This window comes from Coptis chinensis, chromosome 1 (genome assembly GCF_015680905.1).
Source record: "Coptis chinensis isolate HL-2020 chromosome 1, ASM1568090v1, whole genome shotgun sequence".
NCBI classification, from domain to species: Eukaryota; Viridiplantae; Streptophyta; class Magnoliopsida; order Ranunculales; family Ranunculaceae; genus Coptis; species Coptis chinensis.
Window position 1 is genome coordinate 5,117,969 of NC_141456.1, and position 22,934 is coordinate 5,140,902.

General features: G+C 39.9%; 1 protein-coding gene across 1 annotated transcript; it reads left to right on the plus strand.

Moving 5' to 3' along the window:
* Positions 1-17,289: 17,289 nt before the first annotated feature.
* PHO1;H1 (EXS (ERD1/XPR1/SYG1) family protein) lies at positions 17,290-22,802 on the plus strand. The gene is made up of 14 exons (XM_086573941.1): positions 17,290-17,829; positions 17,944-18,244; positions 18,673-19,075; positions 19,186-19,234; positions 19,323-19,394; positions 19,703-19,832; positions 20,228-20,348; positions 20,441-20,693; positions 20,821-20,925; positions 21,138-21,182; positions 21,275-21,424; positions 21,547-21,825; positions 22,293-22,429; positions 22,565-22,802. Exons 1-14 carry the CDS (start codon positions 17,605-17,607, stop codon positions 22,653-22,655), a joined length of 2,361 nt encoding a protein of 786 aa, XP_086430067.1. The 5' UTR covers positions 17,290-17,604; the 3' UTR covers positions 22,656-22,802.
* Positions 22,803-22,934: the final 132 nt, after the last annotated feature.

Genomic DNA, 22,934 nt, shown 5'->3' on the forward strand with positions numbered 1-22,934 from the left:
CGTCTCTAAGGTTTTGACAAGGTGTGAAGAAAAGAGCCTCGTTTTAAACTGGGAAAAGTGTCATTTCATGGTGAAAAAGGGCATAGTACTAGGTCACATTGTATCTAGTGATGGCATCGAAGTAGATAAGGACAAACTAGATAAGATAGCGACTCTACCTAAACCACGGACTGTCCATGATATTAGAGCCTTTCTAGGCCATGCAGGTTTTTATAGGCGATTTATCAAAGACTTCTCGAAAATAGCTAGGCCTTTAACTAATCTGCTTTTGAAAGATGCAATCTTTGATTTTAATTTTAACCGTAAAGCGTGGCTTTTGAAACTTTAAAAGCATGCTAACCTCTCTGCACCAATTATACAGACCTCCCGATTGGTCTAAACCTTTCGAACTCATGTGTGATGCTAGTGACTATGCAATTTAGTGCGATCTTGGGACAAAAACTAGATAATAAGTCCACTGTCATTTATTATGCTAGTAAAACATTAAATGATGCTCAACGAAATTATTCAACTACTGAGAAAAAGAATTCTTAGCCGCCATTTATGCTTTAGATAAGTTTCGTCCTTATTTGGTTGGTTCTAAACTTTAGTTTACACGGACCATGCAGCCAAAGTACCTTCTTGCAAAGAAGGATGATGCTAAGCGAGATTAATCCGATGGATCCTTCTCCTGCAAGAGTTCACATTAGAAATAAAGGACAAAAAGAGGGTCGAAAACGTAGTTGCCGACCACTTATCTAGACTCACAAACGGCGATCGATCGATTACGAGTCCATACCGGACTCTTTTCCCACGATGAGCATCGTATGCCATTTTTTCAAAGACCATGGTATCTTTGACATTGTAAATTATCTAGCGGCTGATGTTATGCCTTATAATTGGTTAAGGATGAATGTAAAAGTTTTTGGCCGAGTTAAGTTATACTACCGGGATGAGCCCTACCTTTTTAAGTATTGTGCGGATCAGTTATTCGTCGTTGTATTCCCGGTGGGAATATAATGAAGTTCTATCGTTCTCCCATGACAAAGAGTGTGGTGGACATTTTAGTGGGATGAAAACAAATGCTAAAGTTCTGCAATGTGGATTTTATTGGCCTACCCTTTTTAAGGATGCCCAAGTGCATTGCAAGACGTGTATACGTTGCCAACAACTTAGGCGAATTACGAAACATAATATGATGCCATTAAATCCAATCTTGATCGTTAGAAATTTTTCGACGTTTGGGGCATTGATTTCATGGGTCCTTTCCGGTTTCCCCACGGTTTTATTTATATTCTAGTTGCCGTGGACTACGTGTCTAAATGGATAGAGGCCCTAGCTTGCCTTAGCAATGACCATAAGACCGTTGTATTTTTATTAAAGAATATATTTTCTGTCGGTTTGGCATTCCTAAAGCCATCATTAGTGATGGTGGAACACATTTTGCAACAGAGTTGTTGCATCCCTAGTGAAAAGTATGGAGTTACACACAAAGTAGCAACTCCTTATCATCCACAAACTAAGCGGACAAGTAGAAGTTTCTAATAGGGAAATCAAAAAGATTTTAGAAACAACTCATAAACCATGATAGGAAAAGACTGGTCAAAGCGTCTATCGGATGCCTTATGGGCGTATAGAACTGCTTTCAAAACTCCTATAGGTATGTCTCCCTTTAGACTTGTTTTGGGAAACCATGTCATTTGCCCGTTGAATTAGAGCACCGCGCTTCTCGTGGGCTATAAAAAGCCTTAACTTCAATATTGATGAGGCAGGTGTCAAACGCAAGTTGCAATTGAATGAGCTTGAAGAAATCCGTAGCGATTCGTACGATCTCGCGAAGGATTATAAAGCTAACATGAAACGTGTTCATGATAAGCATATCTTGCGCAAAGAGTTTGTGGTCGGTCAAAAGGTTTTGCTTTACAACTCCCGTCTACATGTTTTCCCAGGCAAACTAAAAACCCGTTGGTCTGGCCCTTTTCTAGTTACTGAAGTCACCCCTTACGGGGCAATCACCTTGGTAAATCCAAATGACAACAATACCTTTCAAGTTAATGGTCAACGGTTAAAACATTTTCACGAACTTCTGTCCCCTGATGTAGAGGAAGTCCTTTTACAGGACCCTGTCTATGAGGACTGACCCTTGTCATTTGGTGTACTTACTTTCATTTCCATATACTGATAAGTACACCATTTAGGTAACCGGCCCTCCCTATGGAGTGTGTGGCGGTATAAGTACGGATCCTAAGTCCACAGTTCACATAATTCACGTTTTCCACTTTTGCATATTTTCGGTTTTGAGTCATGTTCCTCTATGGAGTGAATTATGTATTTATTATTTTTCGTGTTTCTTATAATAAACAAATAAAAATAAAATTAAAATTCTTAAAATCATAGAAATAGCAATCCAACAAGTCTTGGGAATCGACTTTAAATCGACCCGACGTGTAAAACAAATTTTGTGTTTAAAAATTTGTTTGGGGGTGGCATCGATCTTTCCATCGGGATTGTTCGAACTTTCCATTGGTTTTGTTTAGGCCCATTAGTTCAATTGGGTTGGCGTAATCTAAACTTAGATTTCCTTCGTTAAGCATAACTTACGTCACACACGCACTTCGAGGCGTTCTTCCACCCTCTTATCGTCACCCATGGTTGGAATTGAGTGTTTTATGGATCATTGGACTGGAAATTCTCTCTTGATCATTTCCATAACTCATTCGCCAAAATCGGGCCATGCAAACGAACGGGCAAAAATTGAGTTTGAATTTGCGCTAAAAATCGAAAAATTTCGAATTCAAACCGGGCTTGGGGCCCAACCCGCCGCGACGCGTTAGCGTCTCCTTCCTTCCTTAACCCGCGACGCACGGTGTTTCCACTTCAATCCCAAACCGCCCGGTTACAAGTTAAATTAAATTTTGGAAACCAAAATAAAAAATAAATATAGAGAGAGAGGGAAGAAAACCTAACTACACCTACACCAAGGAAATCAAATCCACCTAAATCTTCTCTAAACAATCATCACCGCCAACCCAACTTCAAAAAACAGCCAATAATTATAGTTTCCACCACCACCACCACCGCCATTTTTAGTAGTTTTCTTCAAAACTCGCCTCCCCCACAGTCTACAAACCATTAGTAGTCTAAGAAATTTCAATGGCGCTTACGACGTAGAATTTTGCGGAACACGCGTTTGCTTCGCTGCCGGTTTTTCCGCCATTTTACGGCGGAGATGTTCAAGAGACATTGAACGGATTGTTGTACTCAACCGAGGAGTTCTATCATTATGATTTGGTAGAACAATTTTATAAAAAGCGATTGGAAGGGGATAGGATTTTCATAAAGTTAGGAGGAACGCGGAGAGAAGTAACGGCGGTTGTTAGTTTGAACTATTAGGAATTACGCTTGAAAGCAACCTAGTAACGACAATTCAGGAATCCCAGTATACTGGAGTTCCTGCTTTGATGAAGGATACTGTCGTGGAGGGTGAATACAATCCGACATCCCATTGCGTCCGCCAGACCACCCTGAGAACCAATCAACTGGCTGTAGCTCAGTGGATTGGTAGGAACGTCCTCGGGAAAGACAAAGTCAGTGATATCGGCCTGCAATGTCTGCACGTTCTCTGGATTTTGCAAACAAAGAAGTATAATTTCTGCATCCTTGATTTAATGTTTAATGTGATTCGAGGAGTGGGGAAGAGTTTAGCGCCTCTTCCCGTATTGATCACTAAGATCATGCTCTCCTTTAGAGTTGTCGCAAGATCTACTCCTATTAAGATCAAATTGCATTCTAATGTAAGTATCTATATGGATTGCATCCAAGAGACTTGGCCGTTGTCTGAAGAAAAAATGGATGAGTCGGAGGATGAAGGGGAAGATATGACATGGCTGGATGAAGATGCATTAGAGAAGTGTAATTCTAATGTAGAACGCATGCAAGTGTTGCAAACTGCCTTGCGGTGCGTTTATGGTATTTGTGGAGATATCCGAAATAGACAGATAGTAGTTCAAAAGAAGCAAGGGAACCTTCAGAGGAGATTTGAAATGCTCGAAGGGGTTCTGGACGATATCTTATCTAACATGGAGACTATCCACCAGCAACAACAAACCCAATATGCAGTACTCGGTACTGAGATGGAAGCCCAACGCTTGTTCCGAATAGAGATGCTACGACGCATGCCACCCGTGGAGGATTCTGTTTCAGCCGAGTCCGACAGGCATGAGCGTCGTCGCCGAAGGACAGATGGTTCAAGTCATTCTCCATCCCAGAGCCAATCTCCATCTCAGGGTCCATTATCATCACAAAACTAGGTGTTCACCCCAGTTGGAGTTATTTGTTATTTTTATAATTTCGCTTTTTATTAGAAGGATTTTAATTCAGTAGTTAAATTTAAATAGTAATGTGTTTATTTAATGTTGTTTGGATTTAAATTTTATTTTTAATATAATTGGTTATTTTCGAGTACTACTTGTTTTATCATTAATTCCACCTTCCCGACTCGTTTGGGGGTGGAAATATTTAGACCGAGCATAAGTCGATATGATCATATCTTTGTAAGTTGTCTTGGAGGAAGGTTGATAATTTGGCCGATATCGGCATATCTATTACTTGTGTGGTGATAGCATGAAATCTACGAGAGTTTAGAAGTTACTATTTTAAATCCAGTATGAAAGATACTAGGATTTTTAGAAAATCATGGAAATGGGTTGTTTCGTTTTCGGTTTTGGAATTTTCCTATTTCCGAAATTGCCTTCAAACAAATTAGGGAACTTCCCGATTCGTTTTGGTAGCTCGAACCTATTTAAACTCCTTTCTTTCTACACTAACAAACCACACTACATCCCACCATCATCCCGCGACCTTCCACTCCAAGTTTTTCTTTCTTTTTGCTCTAAACTCCGGTTTCACCCCTTCAGGCGTGCACCTGCGCCCTTTACATTTTCAAAAATTTGTCGAGGCCGACCAGCCCCTCCTTGGCGAGACCAGCCAAAACACTGTAATTCTTCTAAAACCCACGGACCGACGCCCTTCTATGTGAGCACCGCCCGCACCGCCTTCGTTAACGAAAAATTGAATTTTTCGGGGCGATCATTCCGAGGATTTTTGTGGAGCTATTCAAAGAGTTATTGTGATGACATCTCCTATAGTCATACCTGAACAGTCCTTCAAAGATGTGTTGGGCACCGAGACCTATGGACATTGGTTCCGACAAAGAATCCTGCGCTTGATTAGGATGGCGTCATCTACCGGTAAGTGATGACGATTCATATATTCACCACGACTTCTTGCTTATTTCTACGACCATGTTAAATTCTATTGTAACGGGATGGAGAACAAGAATTCTCTCGTGGTCGAGGACACGACACATCAATTTGATAAAAATGTGGTCGCTTTAGTTAATGGGTTACCAATACGATCCTGTTCACACATGGGCATATATGACCGATAATGCATACCCGTATGATTATACATATTTCCATGAGTATTATGGGGAGGGTATTTCGAAAGTAATGGACCAGGCGATATAACATTGCCCTTGGTAGCCTTTCCTAAACGTAGGCACCACCATGTTATTCATCCCGATGAATATTTTGGGGAATGGCGGTTCATTTCTCGCAAACAAGATCTTTGCTGGTGACATTTTCCTCGCTTTAGGGAGGGGCGTCGCCGATATGACATCCCCGAGTTTTAGTCGCTAGTCTTAAGAGAGCCCAAAGCATGAGGCATAAGTATCTTTTTATGTCTGTTTTTGGTAAGCCGTGCATCATCGCGTAGTTGTTTACGTATTACGTGCACAATTCACAGATTGGAAAATGGTTGAAGTCATGAGACCCACCAATCGGGTGGTTCGCTTCGTTAAGATAATGACTTGGCCGGGATGGCAGCTGCGACCTCATTTGGTTGTCCGTACATCCCATCGGATTATGATAACACTTAACATGTTAGCATTAGTAGATGATAACGGTGGCAAGCTTGGCAAATTACAATGGACCGGGCAGGATCTTGAAAAGAACCTCGTCTCACTAATGAGGAAGAGGATGCTTAAAAAGGGAGATATGGTAAGTTTTAGTTTCAGTTAGTGTGCGCTTATGTCCCAAGCAATTTAATTACATTAACCCCATAATGGGTGGAACTCTTATAGAGTTCGCGTCCGGTTTTTTATTTTCTATATTAGTATGTTCTAACCTTGTTTTGCAGATGTTCCAAAATTTCACGCTAGTTTCCATGGTATTTTTCCTACCCTCTTTATTTACAATACTTTGAGGACAAAACATGATTCTTGTTTGGGGGGCATAGAAACACGTGTAATTAAGGCATCTGTTAGGATATAGATATGTATAATATGTATTTGTTTTCTAGTTAAAATTTTTAAAATTCAAAAATATAAATAAATAAGTTATGCTATACACTTAGGAATATTGGTATTGTTTTCTTTCTATGCTCTTAACAATCTAGAAGTGTCACATAGCTTTTGCATCGAATAATTGTTAGAAACTTAGGTTAATATGTAGGTAATAATCTCTACATCTATCTATAAATATATTACATTAGTATCTATGATTGTTAGCGATAAAGTTTCAAATCTAGGCTAGAGTACTTATTCTACAAATCCTGTGAGAATATAGCCGAAGTATATATGATGAAACATTTTTGAGAAATGACACAAGGGAGAAGTAAAATCGGATAGAGATATCACCGCGTCCACTTGCTTGATCACTATGCCATATCCTAAAGCGAGAATTTAGGCCCTCTTTGGATCGATATAGACAAAAATCAAACCTATGAATTATTTTCCGCTAGTAAGCCCCTCGAGCCTTTCTTTAGCCTTCCATAAACCATAAATCCTTTACCCATTTACAAAAACAAAAACAAAATAAAAAATAAATCAACCTACCCAATTTAGAATAAGTCCGAGAATAGAATGAGTGAAGAAAGAAGAAGAGAAAAACACATGTAAACAAAAATTAGTTAGTTGCTTGAAAAAAAGAAAGAAGTTTCCATCCAAGGAAAAAAATAAAAAATAAAAAAAAAAAACTCCAAAAATAGAATAAAAGGGAATCAAAAAGCCAAAGAAAAGAAAAAAAAAAAATATGGCTAAGGATGGAAACAAAGTATAGAAGCAAAAGAAAATAACAAGGTTTTCTCTAAGTTACATAATATGAAGACTCTATTATCTCGGACTTGTCCTTTTGAATATCCATTTCCTTCCTTCTTAAACCATCTCCTAATCCCATGACACCTAATAAAGACCTCTAGCTCAATTAGGAATAAGTTAGTGTGATAGTAAGTGGCGGATGTGTTTGATCGACTCCGAACTTCCTTGTTGTCATTGAGATTGTAAGGTAAAGTGTGCCCACACCGCACTTGGGAGTAAATAAACTTGAGTGGAAAAATCGAGTGGTTTTTGTCTTGACATTTATGTGAGGACCTACTTAAGGACGCTATTCCGAAGTTTTCAGAAACGAACCTGCTAGGCATTTCATAATATTACTCATAGTATATATATTTATATCATAGATGATTGATTATTATGCATATATTAGTTTAGGTTTTTGACTTAGTTATTCTTATTCAATTGCTAGTGAGATGTATAGATAGTTGGGACATGAATGAGGAAAACAATAGTTTTATTTCTTAGTCGTTGTAGTATAGTTGAAGTTTGTGAGTACCTTCACTGGAAAACTCTCACGAGGCTATAACTTGTCCACTAGGGAATTCCTAGTGGTTTAAGGCCTTGTTGCATAGGGTCAATGCAATCGCACTCAGCGAAACGAGAATAGATAGAACTCCATTTTTGGTCACTTATTTTAATTTCTCATCTTTGCTTGAGGACAAGCAAAATGCTGTTTGGGGGTGGTTTGATAAGAGCCCAAACTGTAGTTTTAACCCTTTAACATCATACTTTTGGACCAATTATGTGAGTAATAATTAAGAGTTAACACTGATTCGTGTTTTATGCATTTCGGGCTTCAAGTCCATTATGTGCGAAATGTGCCACTTTAGTGAGATAAAGGAGAAAAGGTCGGTTACTAAGGAGTTCCGTGATTAAAGGCCAAGATTCAAGAAGATAAAGCCTTCCTAAAGCCCGGTCAAAAGCTGAAAAGTCGACCACACATTAAGAAAGCGGCCAAAAAGTTACACAAGTCGTAACTTCCTCCGAAAGCCGTATCTTTGGACTCAGACCTCGGAATTGGGCCTACCTTATGTCAAAACGACCGGCTCGGAAAGAGCTTTCCAATGGTCTAAGCCTTGACCCAATCAAAGGAGCAGAAGTGGATGAAAAGTCTGTGGAAGACAACTGTAGTTGAAGAGGCCTTTTGAATTTGAAAGAATTGGGTTTTGGGCCTGATCAAAACATGGCTCCAAGCCCATGCACGATTTTTGGATCTAAAAGTATAAAAACCAAAGTTTAGCTCTTTGTTAATGGTAGCTAGTTAGACCTAAAATAAGATAGATAATTCTAGATCTGTTTTCATTAATTAAATTAAGCTTTAGTTCCATTTTCAATTCTTGTTTTAGATTAAGTACGTCTTTGAATCATTGTTCTTGATTGATTAGATAAATAAAATAGTTGTTTTCTCAATTTCGAATTGTGTTATTTCAATTTATAAGATCTGATTTTAATTCTTGTTGATTATCATTCCGTAGTTTAAATAGATTGAACCATTGTTAGTTAATTTAGTTAAGTTAGAATTTTAATATGATGTGTAGTTATAATGAAATGGGAAATAATGGTTTGATGACTCAAGGCTAAAACCTCCATTAGAAGGGTTGATGAAGCCTTGATGAAAACTTAGTAGTATAGTGTAGAAACATTGTAGAATCTATTCCAATCTAGAAGGTCATGATTCGCCATGAGAATGGGTGGACGACCTCACATGCTAGTTAGTACTCGGTAGAAATGCCATGAACACTAGGGATTAAAACTCAAATTTCTTGCCGTAAGAACGTAAGAATCGAGATACAAGAATCTATGTTAGGCTATTAAGTTGGATTCGAGGTGGATTCAATTCCCCTCTAATCCTTTATCTAGATTCAAGCACAATCATATTTCCATAGCATTCGTAGTTAAATTCAAGTAATCAAATTTAGTAAGTATCATAGTATATCACCTTCGTAAAGCTCTCATTGACTTAAGACTGAGTAATTAGATTAGAAAACATTACATGCTAGAGCACTAGGAGTGGAATGAATTTGTTACTCCACTCTATTTCGATAGACTTGAGAGTAGGAAACTTTGATAACATAACATCAAACATAGTTTAGTTTACTTACGTTTTGATTTCATCGTTCATTTCGTAGGTAAGCTATTTCATTTTACATTTTATCACGTACCGTACAACACCGCGGACATCGACTATGGAGTCACCGTTCGCAATGACTTACGGAGTAGAGGCAGTCATACCAGTGGAAATGATAGTATCCACCACTAGAACCAATCTTTGTAGAAAGCGGGAAGGAATGAAAAAATATTAGCCCGATGAAGTTGAGTCCGATAGAAGAAAAAAAAGAAATTGGCGCCGCGATCTGATTGGAAGAATATCATCGGAGGTTCACAAATGCCAAGATGCCAAAGTGAGGCCGCGTATTACATTCGAGGTGGGGGGATTTAGTTCTCTGCGTTGCGTTACACGACCACGAGAAAGGAAAATGAAGGAAAACTAGGGCCCAACTGGGAAGGACCCTATGTTGTGAGGGAAAAGGGTACATTTGGAACTTATCGATTGCAAACTTCAGCAGGGGAAAGGGTTGAGAAGCCTTGGAACATTAGAATGTTAAAGAAATTCCATGTATGAATCGAAGATTGTCAATTTTTTGTTAATTGTCATATATTAAAGTGAGCACCTCTTCTATATGTCTTATGAATGTGAACAAAAGAATTAAGCGGTCCTAAAGGCGATTGAAGCGGCCTCAACAGGTTTAACGGCCACGCATAACAACGAGGGGGATGGGCCCTTCGCAGACAGTAGTCCAAATCAAACTGGGGGGCAACCCGAGAGGCTGCCCCCAAAGGCTTCCACGGCCGCCAAAGACAAAGAGGGAAGAGCCGCCCGCGACAATGAGTCCAAATAAAAAAGGGGCAAAGAAATTTTGCCCACCAGCTTCCACGGCCGCCAAAGACAGCGGGGGAAGAGCCGCCTTCGCGATGAGTCCAAATCAAACGGGGGCAAAGCGAGCCAGCCCCAGGCTTCACAGCCGCCAAAGACAGCGGGGGAAGAGCCGCCCAGCGACACGAGTCCAAATCAAACCGGGGCAAACTAAGCTGCCCCACAAGGTTTCACCGCCAAAGACAAAAGGGGAAGAGCCTTCAGCGGACATTAGTCCGATTCAAAGCTGGGGCCGAGAAGCCCCCCAAGGTTTCAGCCCACCAAAAAAAGTAGCGGAGGGGATGAGCCATCCGCGAATAGCAGTCCGAATTATACATGGGGCAAACTGAGTTGCCCCACAAGGCTTCACAGCCACACAAGGCAACGGGGGGGAAGATCCCTTCGCGGACTTGGTTTGAATAAGCTAGAGCAAACCAAGCTGCCGTCAGCAGGCTTCACAGCCACACAACGACAAATAAAAGGAAAATCAAGGATATTAGACATGTTACATTTCTAATGGACTTATGCCTTTCTATTGCGAAATTAGGAAGAACAGAGTAAAGGTCCAATTTAAAAGAGCTTGAGAAAACCTGCTGGGCTCACCCAGAAACCAGGCTACATTCACATACACAACGCGAAAAGAGAAAGGTCAAAAGTGTATCAATTGTAAAGAACAAAATCATATAATGCAAATGATGGTCAAACGATGTTCAAATCTTCAGAGGCACATTCTCCCATTGGCTGGTTTTCACCCCTAGGTTGGCTGTCACCCCCATCCTTCTAGGAGGAAACTTCAGGCGCCTCCCCGACAAGTATAGGATCATCATCCTCGGCCATGGGGGAAGTGACCGCGCTGTGGGTAGAAAAGGGTTGCGCAGGCATATCAGACTCAGATGGCACCATCGGCGGAAGATCAATGATTGGAGACGAGATAACCGGAGGAGAAAGAGGCAGAAGGCGGCCAGCAGCAGTTAGCTCATCGAGCTGTTGCTTTAGTGCACAATTTATCTTCTTCTCGGCTAGGACTTCGAAAGGTCACGGCTTCTGCAGCGCTTTGTCCACGGCGGCTTGAGTAGACGGCTTATGCGCCTCCGTTGGCTTTCGGTTTGGCGACTCCAGCCACGTAATCTTTATGCTTATCTTCGGCTTGCTGAAGTGCTTTATGCGATTTCACTACCAAGATGCGCAGATCATCCCGGTCCTTCTCCAGCTGTGCATACTTCACTTTCCAACCATCAGGACCATTAATCTCCTCGCCGTAATCTCCAAGGAGTCCAAAGTGCTAGTCAAACCGCGGACCACATGTCCAATATCCGGCTCAAAAAAAAAAAAAAATATATATTATATAAATATATATATATATATATATATATATAGTAAAGAGTCGCCATGCCATGGAAATAAAGGAAGAGAACTTACCCTTTCCAAACCAAATAGATATAGCGTTTTGTGAGATGCCAAAGAACCGAATCGCCATAGGCTTGATCCTTCTAAGATGGGAACCGAAGAAGAGAGAGGCGCGAATTAAATTGTTGTCCAAAGGCCGAAGTCTCGGATATTGACATCGCGATCCCTAACCTTGAATCGAGGTTGCCGGACTTCAACGGTTCCGAGGGCATGGAACCGTGACGCGGTGGTTTCCTTTCCATCCCCGCCGACTGAGCTATGGGCCGCGGCTTGGTAACATGGGGGACAGAGGTTCCAGGATGTGCTGACTTGGCTTTCTTCGTGGGCGGACTTCTAGGAACGACTTTCACGGAGTCATCACCATCAGAGTCGCTGTCCCAAAGTTTGAGTTTACTGGCGGCCATATCAGTGGCAGAAGTAGTGGTAGGAGGAGGACTAATATCGTCTTCCCAATCTGCTAACGCAGAATAGGAAGAGGGGGCGGTATGGGGAGTAGGGGAGTGGGGTTGAGCGGCAGCTCTTTGGGCAACAACTTGGGAGTGGTAGATCTTGGTGGTGTATTTGAAGGATATGTGGGGTTTTCTTTTAGGGATAGGAGAGGATTTGGGTTTTCTTTCTTTGGGAGGCGGCAAACGATAGAGGGGACCTTGGTAGTCACCGATATTTTTCAAGGATGGATCAAGTAAAAGAGGGTTACCTTTTTCTGGGTCAATGTCGAGAAGGGCACATTGAGCACTGCCCAAATCGCGGAGGTGTTGAAAATTTTCGGAGGAAAGGCCGGTGTAGATTTGAGATTGCGAATCAGGTCTCCAACCTGGATCACAAAATAAAACAAGTTAAAAATATAGTTAGAAAGGAGCACGGTGAAGTAAAAGGCGGTACGTACCACTTGAAAAAAAACTGAGGTGCCTTAGAGAAACTTCGGAGGGGAGATCCGCGGAGAGAAAATTCCCAGACACATATAGCGGATAGTAATGCCATACTTTGTCAGAGGTGGTAAGGTGGAGAATAAAGGGCTTCTTCGTGGGCCGAAACTGAAAAGATCGATACCTACACTACCAAACTTGGTGCTCTTCTTGATATAAAAATGAGTAATTATATCGCGGAGTTGGATTTTAGGGGACTGGGTTTCGTTATAAGGGTTCGCGACATACATGACACGCCAAAAATTGCCTATGCCTTGGCAGGACGGAATATTGAAGTGGTTGCACACCTCGACATCTAGAAGGGTTAAAGGAAAGCGCAAGCCTGCCGCTATCTGCCCTACAGTAGCAATGAGACAACCAGGCCGAGGTTTTACCAGATGTGGAAAATGGGTGACGCCGGGCACATGCTCTAGGACCAAGTCACCCGGGATGCCATAGGCGGCCTTGATGGCATCGAGGTTAGGTCTACAGTGATATGACAGTGGGGGTGGAAGAGTAGTCTTCCTTCTTGAGGTAGAGGGTTCCGCGGCAGAATTAGAAGAATCAGGGTTCGAGGATTCAAATTGATTCGCAGTATGTCTGCTAGATCTGGACTCCGAACTGTCGGATCTAGTGGCTGAGGTATCCGCCGATTCAGATGCCGACATGTCAAACTAAAATAAAGAAGGAAGGGGAAGCAACAATGGTGGGAACGAGTGATAAAGGGTAGGGTGAGGGTAGTGAGGCAAGTGAATGCAACAAAATAACAAGAGAAGGGAATGGAAAGGGAGGAGACAAACCTGAATTGCAAGGTAGCACAGCCAACGGAGCAACTCTAAGGAAACCCGATCGGAGCTTGGAAATCACACAAAAGCGAGAAGAACAACAAGAAGAAGTTGGAGAGGCTGGAAGGAAGATGCAAGGTTGAAGTGATAGATTTGGAGTGGAGAGAGGGGTTTAAGCGGTGGGGGTAAAGGGGTAATATCATAACAAGGGACCGTGGGAAGGGAGACACGTGGGGCCTCGAAATGGTAAAGGTCAGAGTAAATGCGCATGCACATGGGACAGCTGGAGGCAATGATGGTCCCTGGGCCAATAAGGAATGGGAAGGTAACTGAACCAAACACAAGGCAGCATACTGCAAAGTGAAGAGAGGATTGAGGGGGAGGTTCTCGGTCCCATTGGCTGTCCGCTGATCACCACAAGGTTCACACGACGGCAAAGGGACCGAGAGGGGCATCTGTAGAGGCCGTATTCCTGACATAGAAGGTTATAGGAGGTAAGTGGGCCATAAGTAAGTTAAGAAGGAGGAGACCTGATGCTGTTGATCATGTCCGCGGAATGCCAACCCGGAACCGCTAGAAACTACCGCAGCGACAGTGGGGGACAGATGGCGCAGGATCAAGGAGAGATCAACGAAAGACAAGAGGCAAATTGGGAAGAGACAGAATTCCAACCGCTTTCAAACCGCTTTGACAGGTGGAGGGACCGAGGACGCTGGATGAAGGAGAGATGAACGACGGACAAGAGGCAGTTGAGAGGGGGGGAGTGAAGGATAAAAAGGAGGAGAGAGGAGAAGAGAGAGAGGTGATTGAGGAGGAGAGCAGAGATAACACATTTTACCGGACAACACATTTTATTTGTTAACACAGTTTTCTTATGTAAAATTGTTTCCAGTCAAAGATGCTAACTATTTGGGTGTTACGTGGTGCAATATTAGCGGTGGTAGATTCTACCAGGAGCAGAAGGCCACTAGTGAACAAATTCGGACTCTGTAATTGGTATACCAGAGCCAACTGTTTCAGTAGCCTATAAAGTTAGATAGAATCACACAAAATAAGGAGGGGAAAAAGGTAAAACCAAAGGAGAAGTAGGATGGCGCACCCCAGAAATATAATGGCATCCGACTCGGACCACCATTACGAGCATTGTACTAACAAGAAGCTTATGATCTCTGCCACTTTTTATACTCCATAAATCTGATATTCGACGCGGAAAACATTTCCACCTGACAAAATTAAAAAGCTGATGGAAGAAATGAATCCGAATGAAAAATATCTATTGATTGCTAATGATTTTGTGAATATCAACACTATCATATTGGACCCTCACTGGTGGGTCACAGAAAAAGGCAGTTTTGCACGTGAGAAGTCATTTCTCATATAGTTATGAGCTTTGAAATGTTTGGGTGCTTGTCATTGAAACTTGAAAGAATTAAAATCTTAAATTTGAGCTTGAGCTTTGAACGCATCGGGCAACAGCTGGTGAATTGCGCGCCTGGAATGCAGAATTGGATCTCAATGAATTATAGACGTATATTACATTTTACCAAGGCTCACTACAGAGTACAGACCTTTAGTACAAAGCAAACATTTTAAAAGGTGGTATTTTGATTTAAAGGAAATAGCAGTATAGCACCGAAGTTTGTGAAATTTTTACGGAACCCCGCCCCTTCTTTTCAAAACCATACTGGAACCCTATTTGCCCCACCACATATGATTATAGATGTCATGTCACAACCTTGAAAGATCCAAAAACTCCATGAAAATAGAGGGAGTGTATCATCGAATCCCACTTGGGAAATTAATAGGACGGCACTAACTATTTTTGAAATGGGAAATTTTACGAGAGTTGATGATAACATACGTGAGAAGCAAGAATATATGATTAGGAGAAATAATGTTGAAAACGAATACCCATCGAATCTAAAACTGGGAAGGGAATAGATAGTCTTGTTATGATAAAGAGAGAACGAATCTTTCAGTCAGACACCTTTTAGGCACCACGTCGATTTTCCGCAGATGTAATGTTGATGCTTTTTTATGGACCAGTAGTACTACACTACTACTACCTGCTACCATCACTCAATCATCAACTAAAAGCAACAAATGAAAACATGTCGATTGATAATAAAGATTGTGAAGAATTGTGGCTAGACCGAGTGCTTGAGCCAATTGCGTCCTCTGTAGTCTGTACACCAATAGGTACACTTTTGGTCCCCATTTGAGGCAATGTCTGGTGCGCCCTTTGATGAGCATACATAGTATTGTGTATTGTCGTTTTCATGTGCTTAGTTGGAGTTGTTCTTGTTCTTGTTCTTGCTTTTTTTTTTTTGTTTTTTGTGTAACCGAGTTGGAGTTCTTGAAAGCATTGTTCATACTTGCTATTTCATACTTTCATAGTATTCGAGATATCAGATAGCACCTAATTATTTTCATATATTTAACTGATCTTTTAAGAGTAAGAAACTGTTGGTTTAATTTTAGTAATTTATCATAACCTGAGTTTTGCATTACTTTTATCGAACAATGATGTGCTCATTACTCGACCCTGTTACCTTATCCGAAGAAACATAAGTTTATGTCTTTGGGCGAAATAGAGACTTAAATCACTAAAGCTCATAGAGAAAACCTGCTAAAACAACAATGCACGCTGCAATTTAAAATCGGAATGTTTCGCTTCATGTGCGTGTATGCTTAGTTAAAATGGAACAAACAATAAACATTGTTAAACACTTCAAATGCGGACGAAAAGGAAATTGATCATATGATAAAATTTCAACCGGCCTATTCGTCCAAGGACTTGTTGGTTTGAAGTGTCCAACAGCTTGTTGGCCTATTAAGATCTCCAACAGCTTTCGATAGACTATATTTCGAAGTCTGCTTGGCCAAGTGCAGGTCAAGGCAGGATAATTGGTACCACATTCTACTGTTTTGACTAAATTTACAGAAGTTGTAAACACTACAAGCTACGATAGCAAGAATAAGAATTAAGAAAGCTATCGTTAAATTTATACATAATTTACAACCTCTATTACCAAGGGAACAACCAGAGAAATCCTGCCTGCTCTTTTTCTGTATGTAGACTTTTAAACCTTAAAATGTAAGGGTTCAGTTTATATTTCAGGTCGAAAGTTGCCATCAGATTTCAGACTACCTTTGCATTACATGTGTACTAGATCTTCAACACTCTAGAGTAGGCGACTGTCAAGGACTATAGACATTAAAGAATCAAGATTCAGAAAGGTTACCTTTTCTGAATAAATAGATGATAAGTGCAATGCAGATACAATCGAAGTAGGGTGTGCTATAGTCCTTTTTGGATCACATTTCTTATTCCAACTCTGCTCCTAACGACTGTAATCTCAAATGCCACTTCAATTGGATAAAGAAGACATGGCGGAGGTGTTAAAAATAAAGCATCTCGATTCTTGTGGAGCACAAACATTCAGAAGAACTGTTTTGGATTTGGAATTGAGCCTCGAAATCATTCATATTAGTAGTGCAAGTTTTATTTCAATTTGCCAAGTAGGCAGGAAGGTGAAAGTTTAGAACAAATGAAATGGAGTAATGGACGTGTTACCTACGATACTACTTACGCTTCTACTAGTTCTAAATGAAGAAAAAGCATGTCATTATATTTATTTTACAACTTACATGTAACTATTTCAATCATGTAACTATTTCATAGTTTCATAGTTTCTTATACAATTTTTGTATTCTTAGACGTAGTTAAGAGTAAATGGCTTTTCCAAAAAAGATTAAATAGCTTTTTTGGGTGGAGATCCAAATAAATGATAAACTTTGTTATCTTCAGTTTAAGTGGGAATCATGCTGGTCTAATAAGATGTGAGGTTTGTGTGCTATGTGAGCTATAGCCAATTACGGCAATTTACCTTCATGTAACTTTAACTTGACCAAGGGACATTTGTATGTGCAAATGACGCAAATACCTATAACTCTAAATTATTTATTGGAGGATTTATATGTAAAGGAAAGGGTTCTTAGTAAATCTTCAACAGCACATAACAAACAAATGGTACTTTGGCAACTTTTTTTAATGAAAAAAGTGTCCCTCCAAAAAGTAATTTGATATATTTCAAATAGATTTGGGCCACTACCACCAACGTTAAGTTCCAAACTTTTCAAATATTCATAAGAACATTTTGCCGGAGAGTGATCGCTTCTGGTGGAATAGATAGGGTCATTTTCCGGCGAACCTAGCCACCATCCATAATTACAAGTGGTAGGCATGGGATAATATTAGTGTAGAGGATATTACAGCATGTGCTGTCGGGCATCAAAACGTGCAGTATTAGTCTGTTCCTTTACACCTCCATAAATAACTTGATCATGGTGGTCATTCAAACACCCCAAATATCACAAGGCCTACACAAACTCACCACCTACGAGCTCTGCAATTTTCTTTGAACATTGAGAGTAAAGATGGTGAAGTTCTCCAAGCAGTTTGAAGGCCAACTTGTTCCTGAATGGAAGGAGGCCTTTGTTGATTATTGGCAACTCAAGAAGGACCTCAAGAAAATCCATCTTCTTAGTAACCAAAGTGCACCAATGAAGCATCAACATGGCTCCCTATCTAGTACACTCTTTTCACCTCTAAGGAAGTTCTCTTTATTTGGACATCAACATAGAGAACATGGTGTCATTCAAGTACATACATCTTCTCTTCCTCACTAATTCATATATAACCTTAAATGTCTATGTTCATACATATAGTTTAGCTAGTGTACTTAAACACTCATGTGGTCTTTTGTTTTTCGTTAGGTCCATAGGAAGCTTGCATCTTCTGCTAGTAAGGGGGACCTGTATGAGACAGAATTGCTAGAACAATTCGCAGATACGGATGCAGCTAAGGAGTTTTTTGCCCAGCTGGATCACCAGCTTAACAAAGTCAATCAGTTTTACAAAACAAAGGAAATGGAGTTCATGGAGAGGGGGGAGTCATTAAAAAAACAGATAGAGATCCTACTTGATCTTAGAGCTGCACTTGAAAAACAACGGAAGCAAAGCACTTTTGATCAAGAGTTGAAGGAGGATGATTCCATTTCACGCTCACTTTCTTGTGGTATACTAATATTCCCTATTCAACCATATTTGCTTCATAGACTGTGTCAATGTATTTTGTTAGTCATTTATAGTAGGGATCTCTAAGTGTTTCCTACTGTTATCTTCTTTCACATAGAAACTTTTCATCTTGAATGTTAGTAAGTACATTTTCCTCTGCCACCAAAATTTCAACTAGTTCTGCTTCTCATGACTACGAGTTGAACACTTCACCACACATGCATGAATTTTATCTCTAAAACATTCCTATTTAATCTGCTCTAGAAGAATGCTTTATGTTAGCTCATACGGTGATGCTCAGAGAAAAATGTGTCAGGGGAGTTCTGTTTTTTATGATATGGATGGAGATCATCAATTTTTATTTTTCCTGTAATACTTCTTTGGCTAATTATTTATGTTCACTTAATCACTTTTTTTCCTTTTTCAAAGAGGAGTCTATGAAGGACACAATAGATCAAGCACAGGTTGATGAAGACAACTCCACATTTGATTCTGAGACCAATGATGTAGAAGTATCAGAGTCCCAAAAGCCAGATGAGATAGAACAATCAATGAAGATTAAAAGAGAAGGAAAGCTAAGGAGTCTATCAGGACGGGTGATCAACTGCCAAGGAAAGAATGTTAAGATCAACATTCCTCTCACTACACCCACTCGCACCCTATCAGCGATAACTTATTTGCTTCGGGAAGATTTAATTAACCAGTCCAAGAAATGTAATTCGGAAGGAAGTAAGCAAAGTATCAACAAAACTAAGGTTCGCCATGCAGAGAAGATGATTAGAGGAGCTTTTGTTGAGCTCTATAAAGGATTAGGTTACCTTAAGGCTTATAGGTATCATAGTTACTTCAAGGCTTCAATGAAATTAATCAACTTAATTCGAATAGAAGAAAATTATCCTTATGACATTCCTGATTTTGTACAATGGTGGAATGGTTTCGCAGGAACTTAAACATGCTTGCTTTTGCCAAGATATTGAAGAAATTTGACAAAGTATGTGATGAAAACTCTGTAATTTTCTAGGAAACTTCTAATTGAGATGGTGCAAGAAACTAGACTAAAGTGCTTTTGATTCTTTCAGGTTACTGAGAAACAAGTTCTGCCTATCTATCTAAAAGTGGTGGAGAGTTCATATTTCAACAGTTCTGATAAGGTCATTATCTTCCCATTACACATAGTGAATGTCTTGTAACCATCAATGTACAGTTAATTGTTCATTTCATAATTGGAGGATCTTAAGACTTGGGGCATACTCATTGATGTAGGCTGTGACAGTGATTATATTGTGTGCAATAGCTAGAAATGATGTTCCTCGCGTCTCAAAACTATTGAATTATGAGTTTGTTGGTCCTAGACTGACACATATCTCGCTTAGATATGTGTCTGACACACACAGGAGAAAAGCTTTTCCATCCAAACTTAGGCTAATGTGTAACCTCTAATCAGTTTCACTAATAACAGGTGATCAAGTTAGCAGATGAAGTTGAAGAGCTGTTTGTTAAACATTTCGCTGAAGATAACCGGAGAAAGGCAATGAAATACCTTAAACCACGTCAGCGTAAAGAATCCCATGCTGTCACATTTTTCATTGGTAATTTTCTTATATAAATTATTCTGATTAGTGTAACAGGATTGCAAAAACAATACTGAGAAGCATATTTCCTTATTTCGTAAGTCTTATGGCCTCTTTCTGTACTTTTAGCATCTAAATGGTTTATTCCTTCTAGTCATGTATCTATGGAAAAGAAAAAAGACATGCCAACAAGGGCCACTAAACTTTGCCTGGAATGGCTACAATAGTTCATGTTTCTAGTGGATTATAAAGATGAAGGAACCATCCTAGGCCATAATCATGTGACGCCCATTTGAGTGTAGAGATCCTAAAAAGTGTACGTGCCACTAGTTAGGCTGTAATGGGCTAAGTAATCAAAATTGAAAACCATGGTCTGAAGTGACTCAAGCATTATAGTTGTCTTCTCATATCAGGGCTCTTCACTGGATGCTTTGTCGCGCTCTTTGCTGGGTATGTCATCATGGCACACATTACTGGAGTGTACACTAGACGATCTGATACCGTGTATATGGAAACTGTCTACCCTGTACTCAGGCAAGTATTCATCAGTTATGTGGATTTGAGTCTTATTAGTTACAAGACATTTCTGATCATTATATTTGTGACACTGTTTTCTTCTCCTACAGTATGTTCAGCCTATTGTTTTTGCACCTATTCTTGTACGGGTGCAACATTTTTATGTGGAGAAAAGCTCGAATCAACTATAGCTTCATCTTTGAGCTGGCGCCTACTAAGGAGCTCAAGTACAGAGATGTGTTCTTGATCAGTACTACATCAATGACTGCAGTTGTCGGGGTCATGTTTGCCCACTTATCACTTGTTGCAAAAGGGCATTCATCATCTACTCAGATTCAAGCAATTCCTGGCCTTCTTCTACTGGTAATCCACCCATTCTCAATATATATGCTATGCTAGTGCAATCAGCACACATCACGCCCAAGTTCGAGAAAAAGTATAACGAAGGGAAAAGAACCATGAATTAAGTTAAAACTTTTGTTCAATGCAGTTCTTCGTACTGTTGCTGGTCTGTCCTTTCAATGTCATCTACCAATCAAGCCGCTATCGTTTCCTCAAAGTGATTAGGAATATTGTATTGACACCTCTATACAAGGTATGATTTTGAGTTTAGACGAATAAATCTTGATTGGACTAACCATATGACTCTATTAAAATCTGACGGGGTTTAAGTATTAAACAAGCAGAGTAATCTTCTGTCATTCCATCATGGCTTAAGGAACTATATGAATTTACTTTTTTTTTGTTTGTGTTTTCCTCAATTTATCTTTAATACTACTAACTTGTCTGTACTTTTTTCTCTTGCAGGTGGTCATGCTGGATTTCTTCATGGCTGACCAATTTTGTAGTCAGGTAGCTAGACTTGTGTACTACAAAATATGCAAACGTCACTATATTATTTGTGTACAGTTCCAATGAGGTTTATTTGTCATATAATTCTATAGGTGCCAATGCTTAGAAACCTCGAATACGTGGCATGTTATTACATTACTGGGAGCTACAAAACTGAAGATTATGGATTTTGCATGACCAAGCATTATAGGGATCTCGCATATGCTGTGTCCTTTCTGCCTTATTATTGGAGAGCAATGCAGGTTAGGTTTTATTACTTAAATATATTCTTAATTATCGTTCTCTTTGTGATTTCCTCTATGCAAAGAAAGAGATTTACTTGTATGTCTAATGAATTTTTTTTACTTAATTGATTCGTATGCAGTGTGCTAGGAGGTGGTTTGATGAAGGAGATGCAAGCCACCTTGTCAACTTGGGGAAGTACGTGTCTGCCATGTTGGCAGCCGGTGCCAAAGTCGCATATGAGAAGGAACAGAGCATTGGATGGTTATGTCTTGTTGTCGTCATGTCAAGTGCTGCGACAGTGTATCAATTGTACTGGGATTTTGTTAAGGACTGGGGATTGCTCCAGTCTCACTCAAAAAATCCTTGGTTAAGGAATGAACTAATGCTTCGACGAAAATTCATTTACTACTTCTCCATGGTAATTGTTATACATTCGATCACCTCAGTGCTGGTTACATTTATCAATAAAAATCTTAACATGATGGCTATGAATCGTATATATTCATAGTAAAGTTGATATCTGGTGACGCATTGACACCTAAACATTCAAGGCTGCCTTTGGATTGATCATAGCTCAATTGTAGCTGTAACCAGATGATCCTAAGCAGGACAAACAAACATACAAAAGAAAAAAAAAAGTTTACTCACTCTGATGGCCACTGTTTTAAAAGGGAACATGGCTGCTGGAACTAAATTAGAATGTTTCATTTCTTATGGATGTCAATAGAGAATCAAGAGACAGTGTGGTTTTGATATCCATCTCTGTTCTGAAGTGATCATATTTGACTTCATAGGCCTAATAATGGTAAAAATAAGTTAGTATACATGATACATACAACATCATAATTTCAAAGGTAACAGCTGAACATTTTTTTTTTTTTGCAGGGACTGAACCTTGTTCTTAGACTAGCTTGGTTGCAAACTGTTCTCCATTCTAGTTTTGGGAGCATTGACTACAGAGTAACTGAGCTATTTTTAGCAGCCCTTGAAGTTGTCCGACGTGGGCAATGGAACTTTTACAGGTAAACTTTAATTTTTGACAGGCAAAATTGGTTTCGTTCTCTAGGTTCTTTTATACCCAAACAAACAAATTTAATTATGCGCATTTGTGCAATATGTAAATCTATTCTTACATCTTTTTTGTGAAAATGGTCCAGGTTAGAGAATGAGCATCTGAATAATGCTGGCAAGTTTAGGGCTGTGAAGATTGTACCTCTGCCTTTTCATGAAGTGGATGACGAGGATTGATGATGCCCGGCCTCCACCAATGGTTGCAACAATTCAAACTCATTTGTGTCATAGTACATAAAAATTTATGTAAGGAAGAAGTCGTCTGTCTACTTGTTCATTGTTCTCTTCACCATACGTGTATAAAAGATTCCTTTCACAAGGCCACATGTTCAAGCGTTAATACTTTGTTAACGCATTTGTTCTTGCCACCTTCGGCTTTACTCGAAACAATCTTTTTATTATTATGTGACGTGGTTTAATTTAATTTGTATGCTCAATAATCAAGTGAGCGTATGC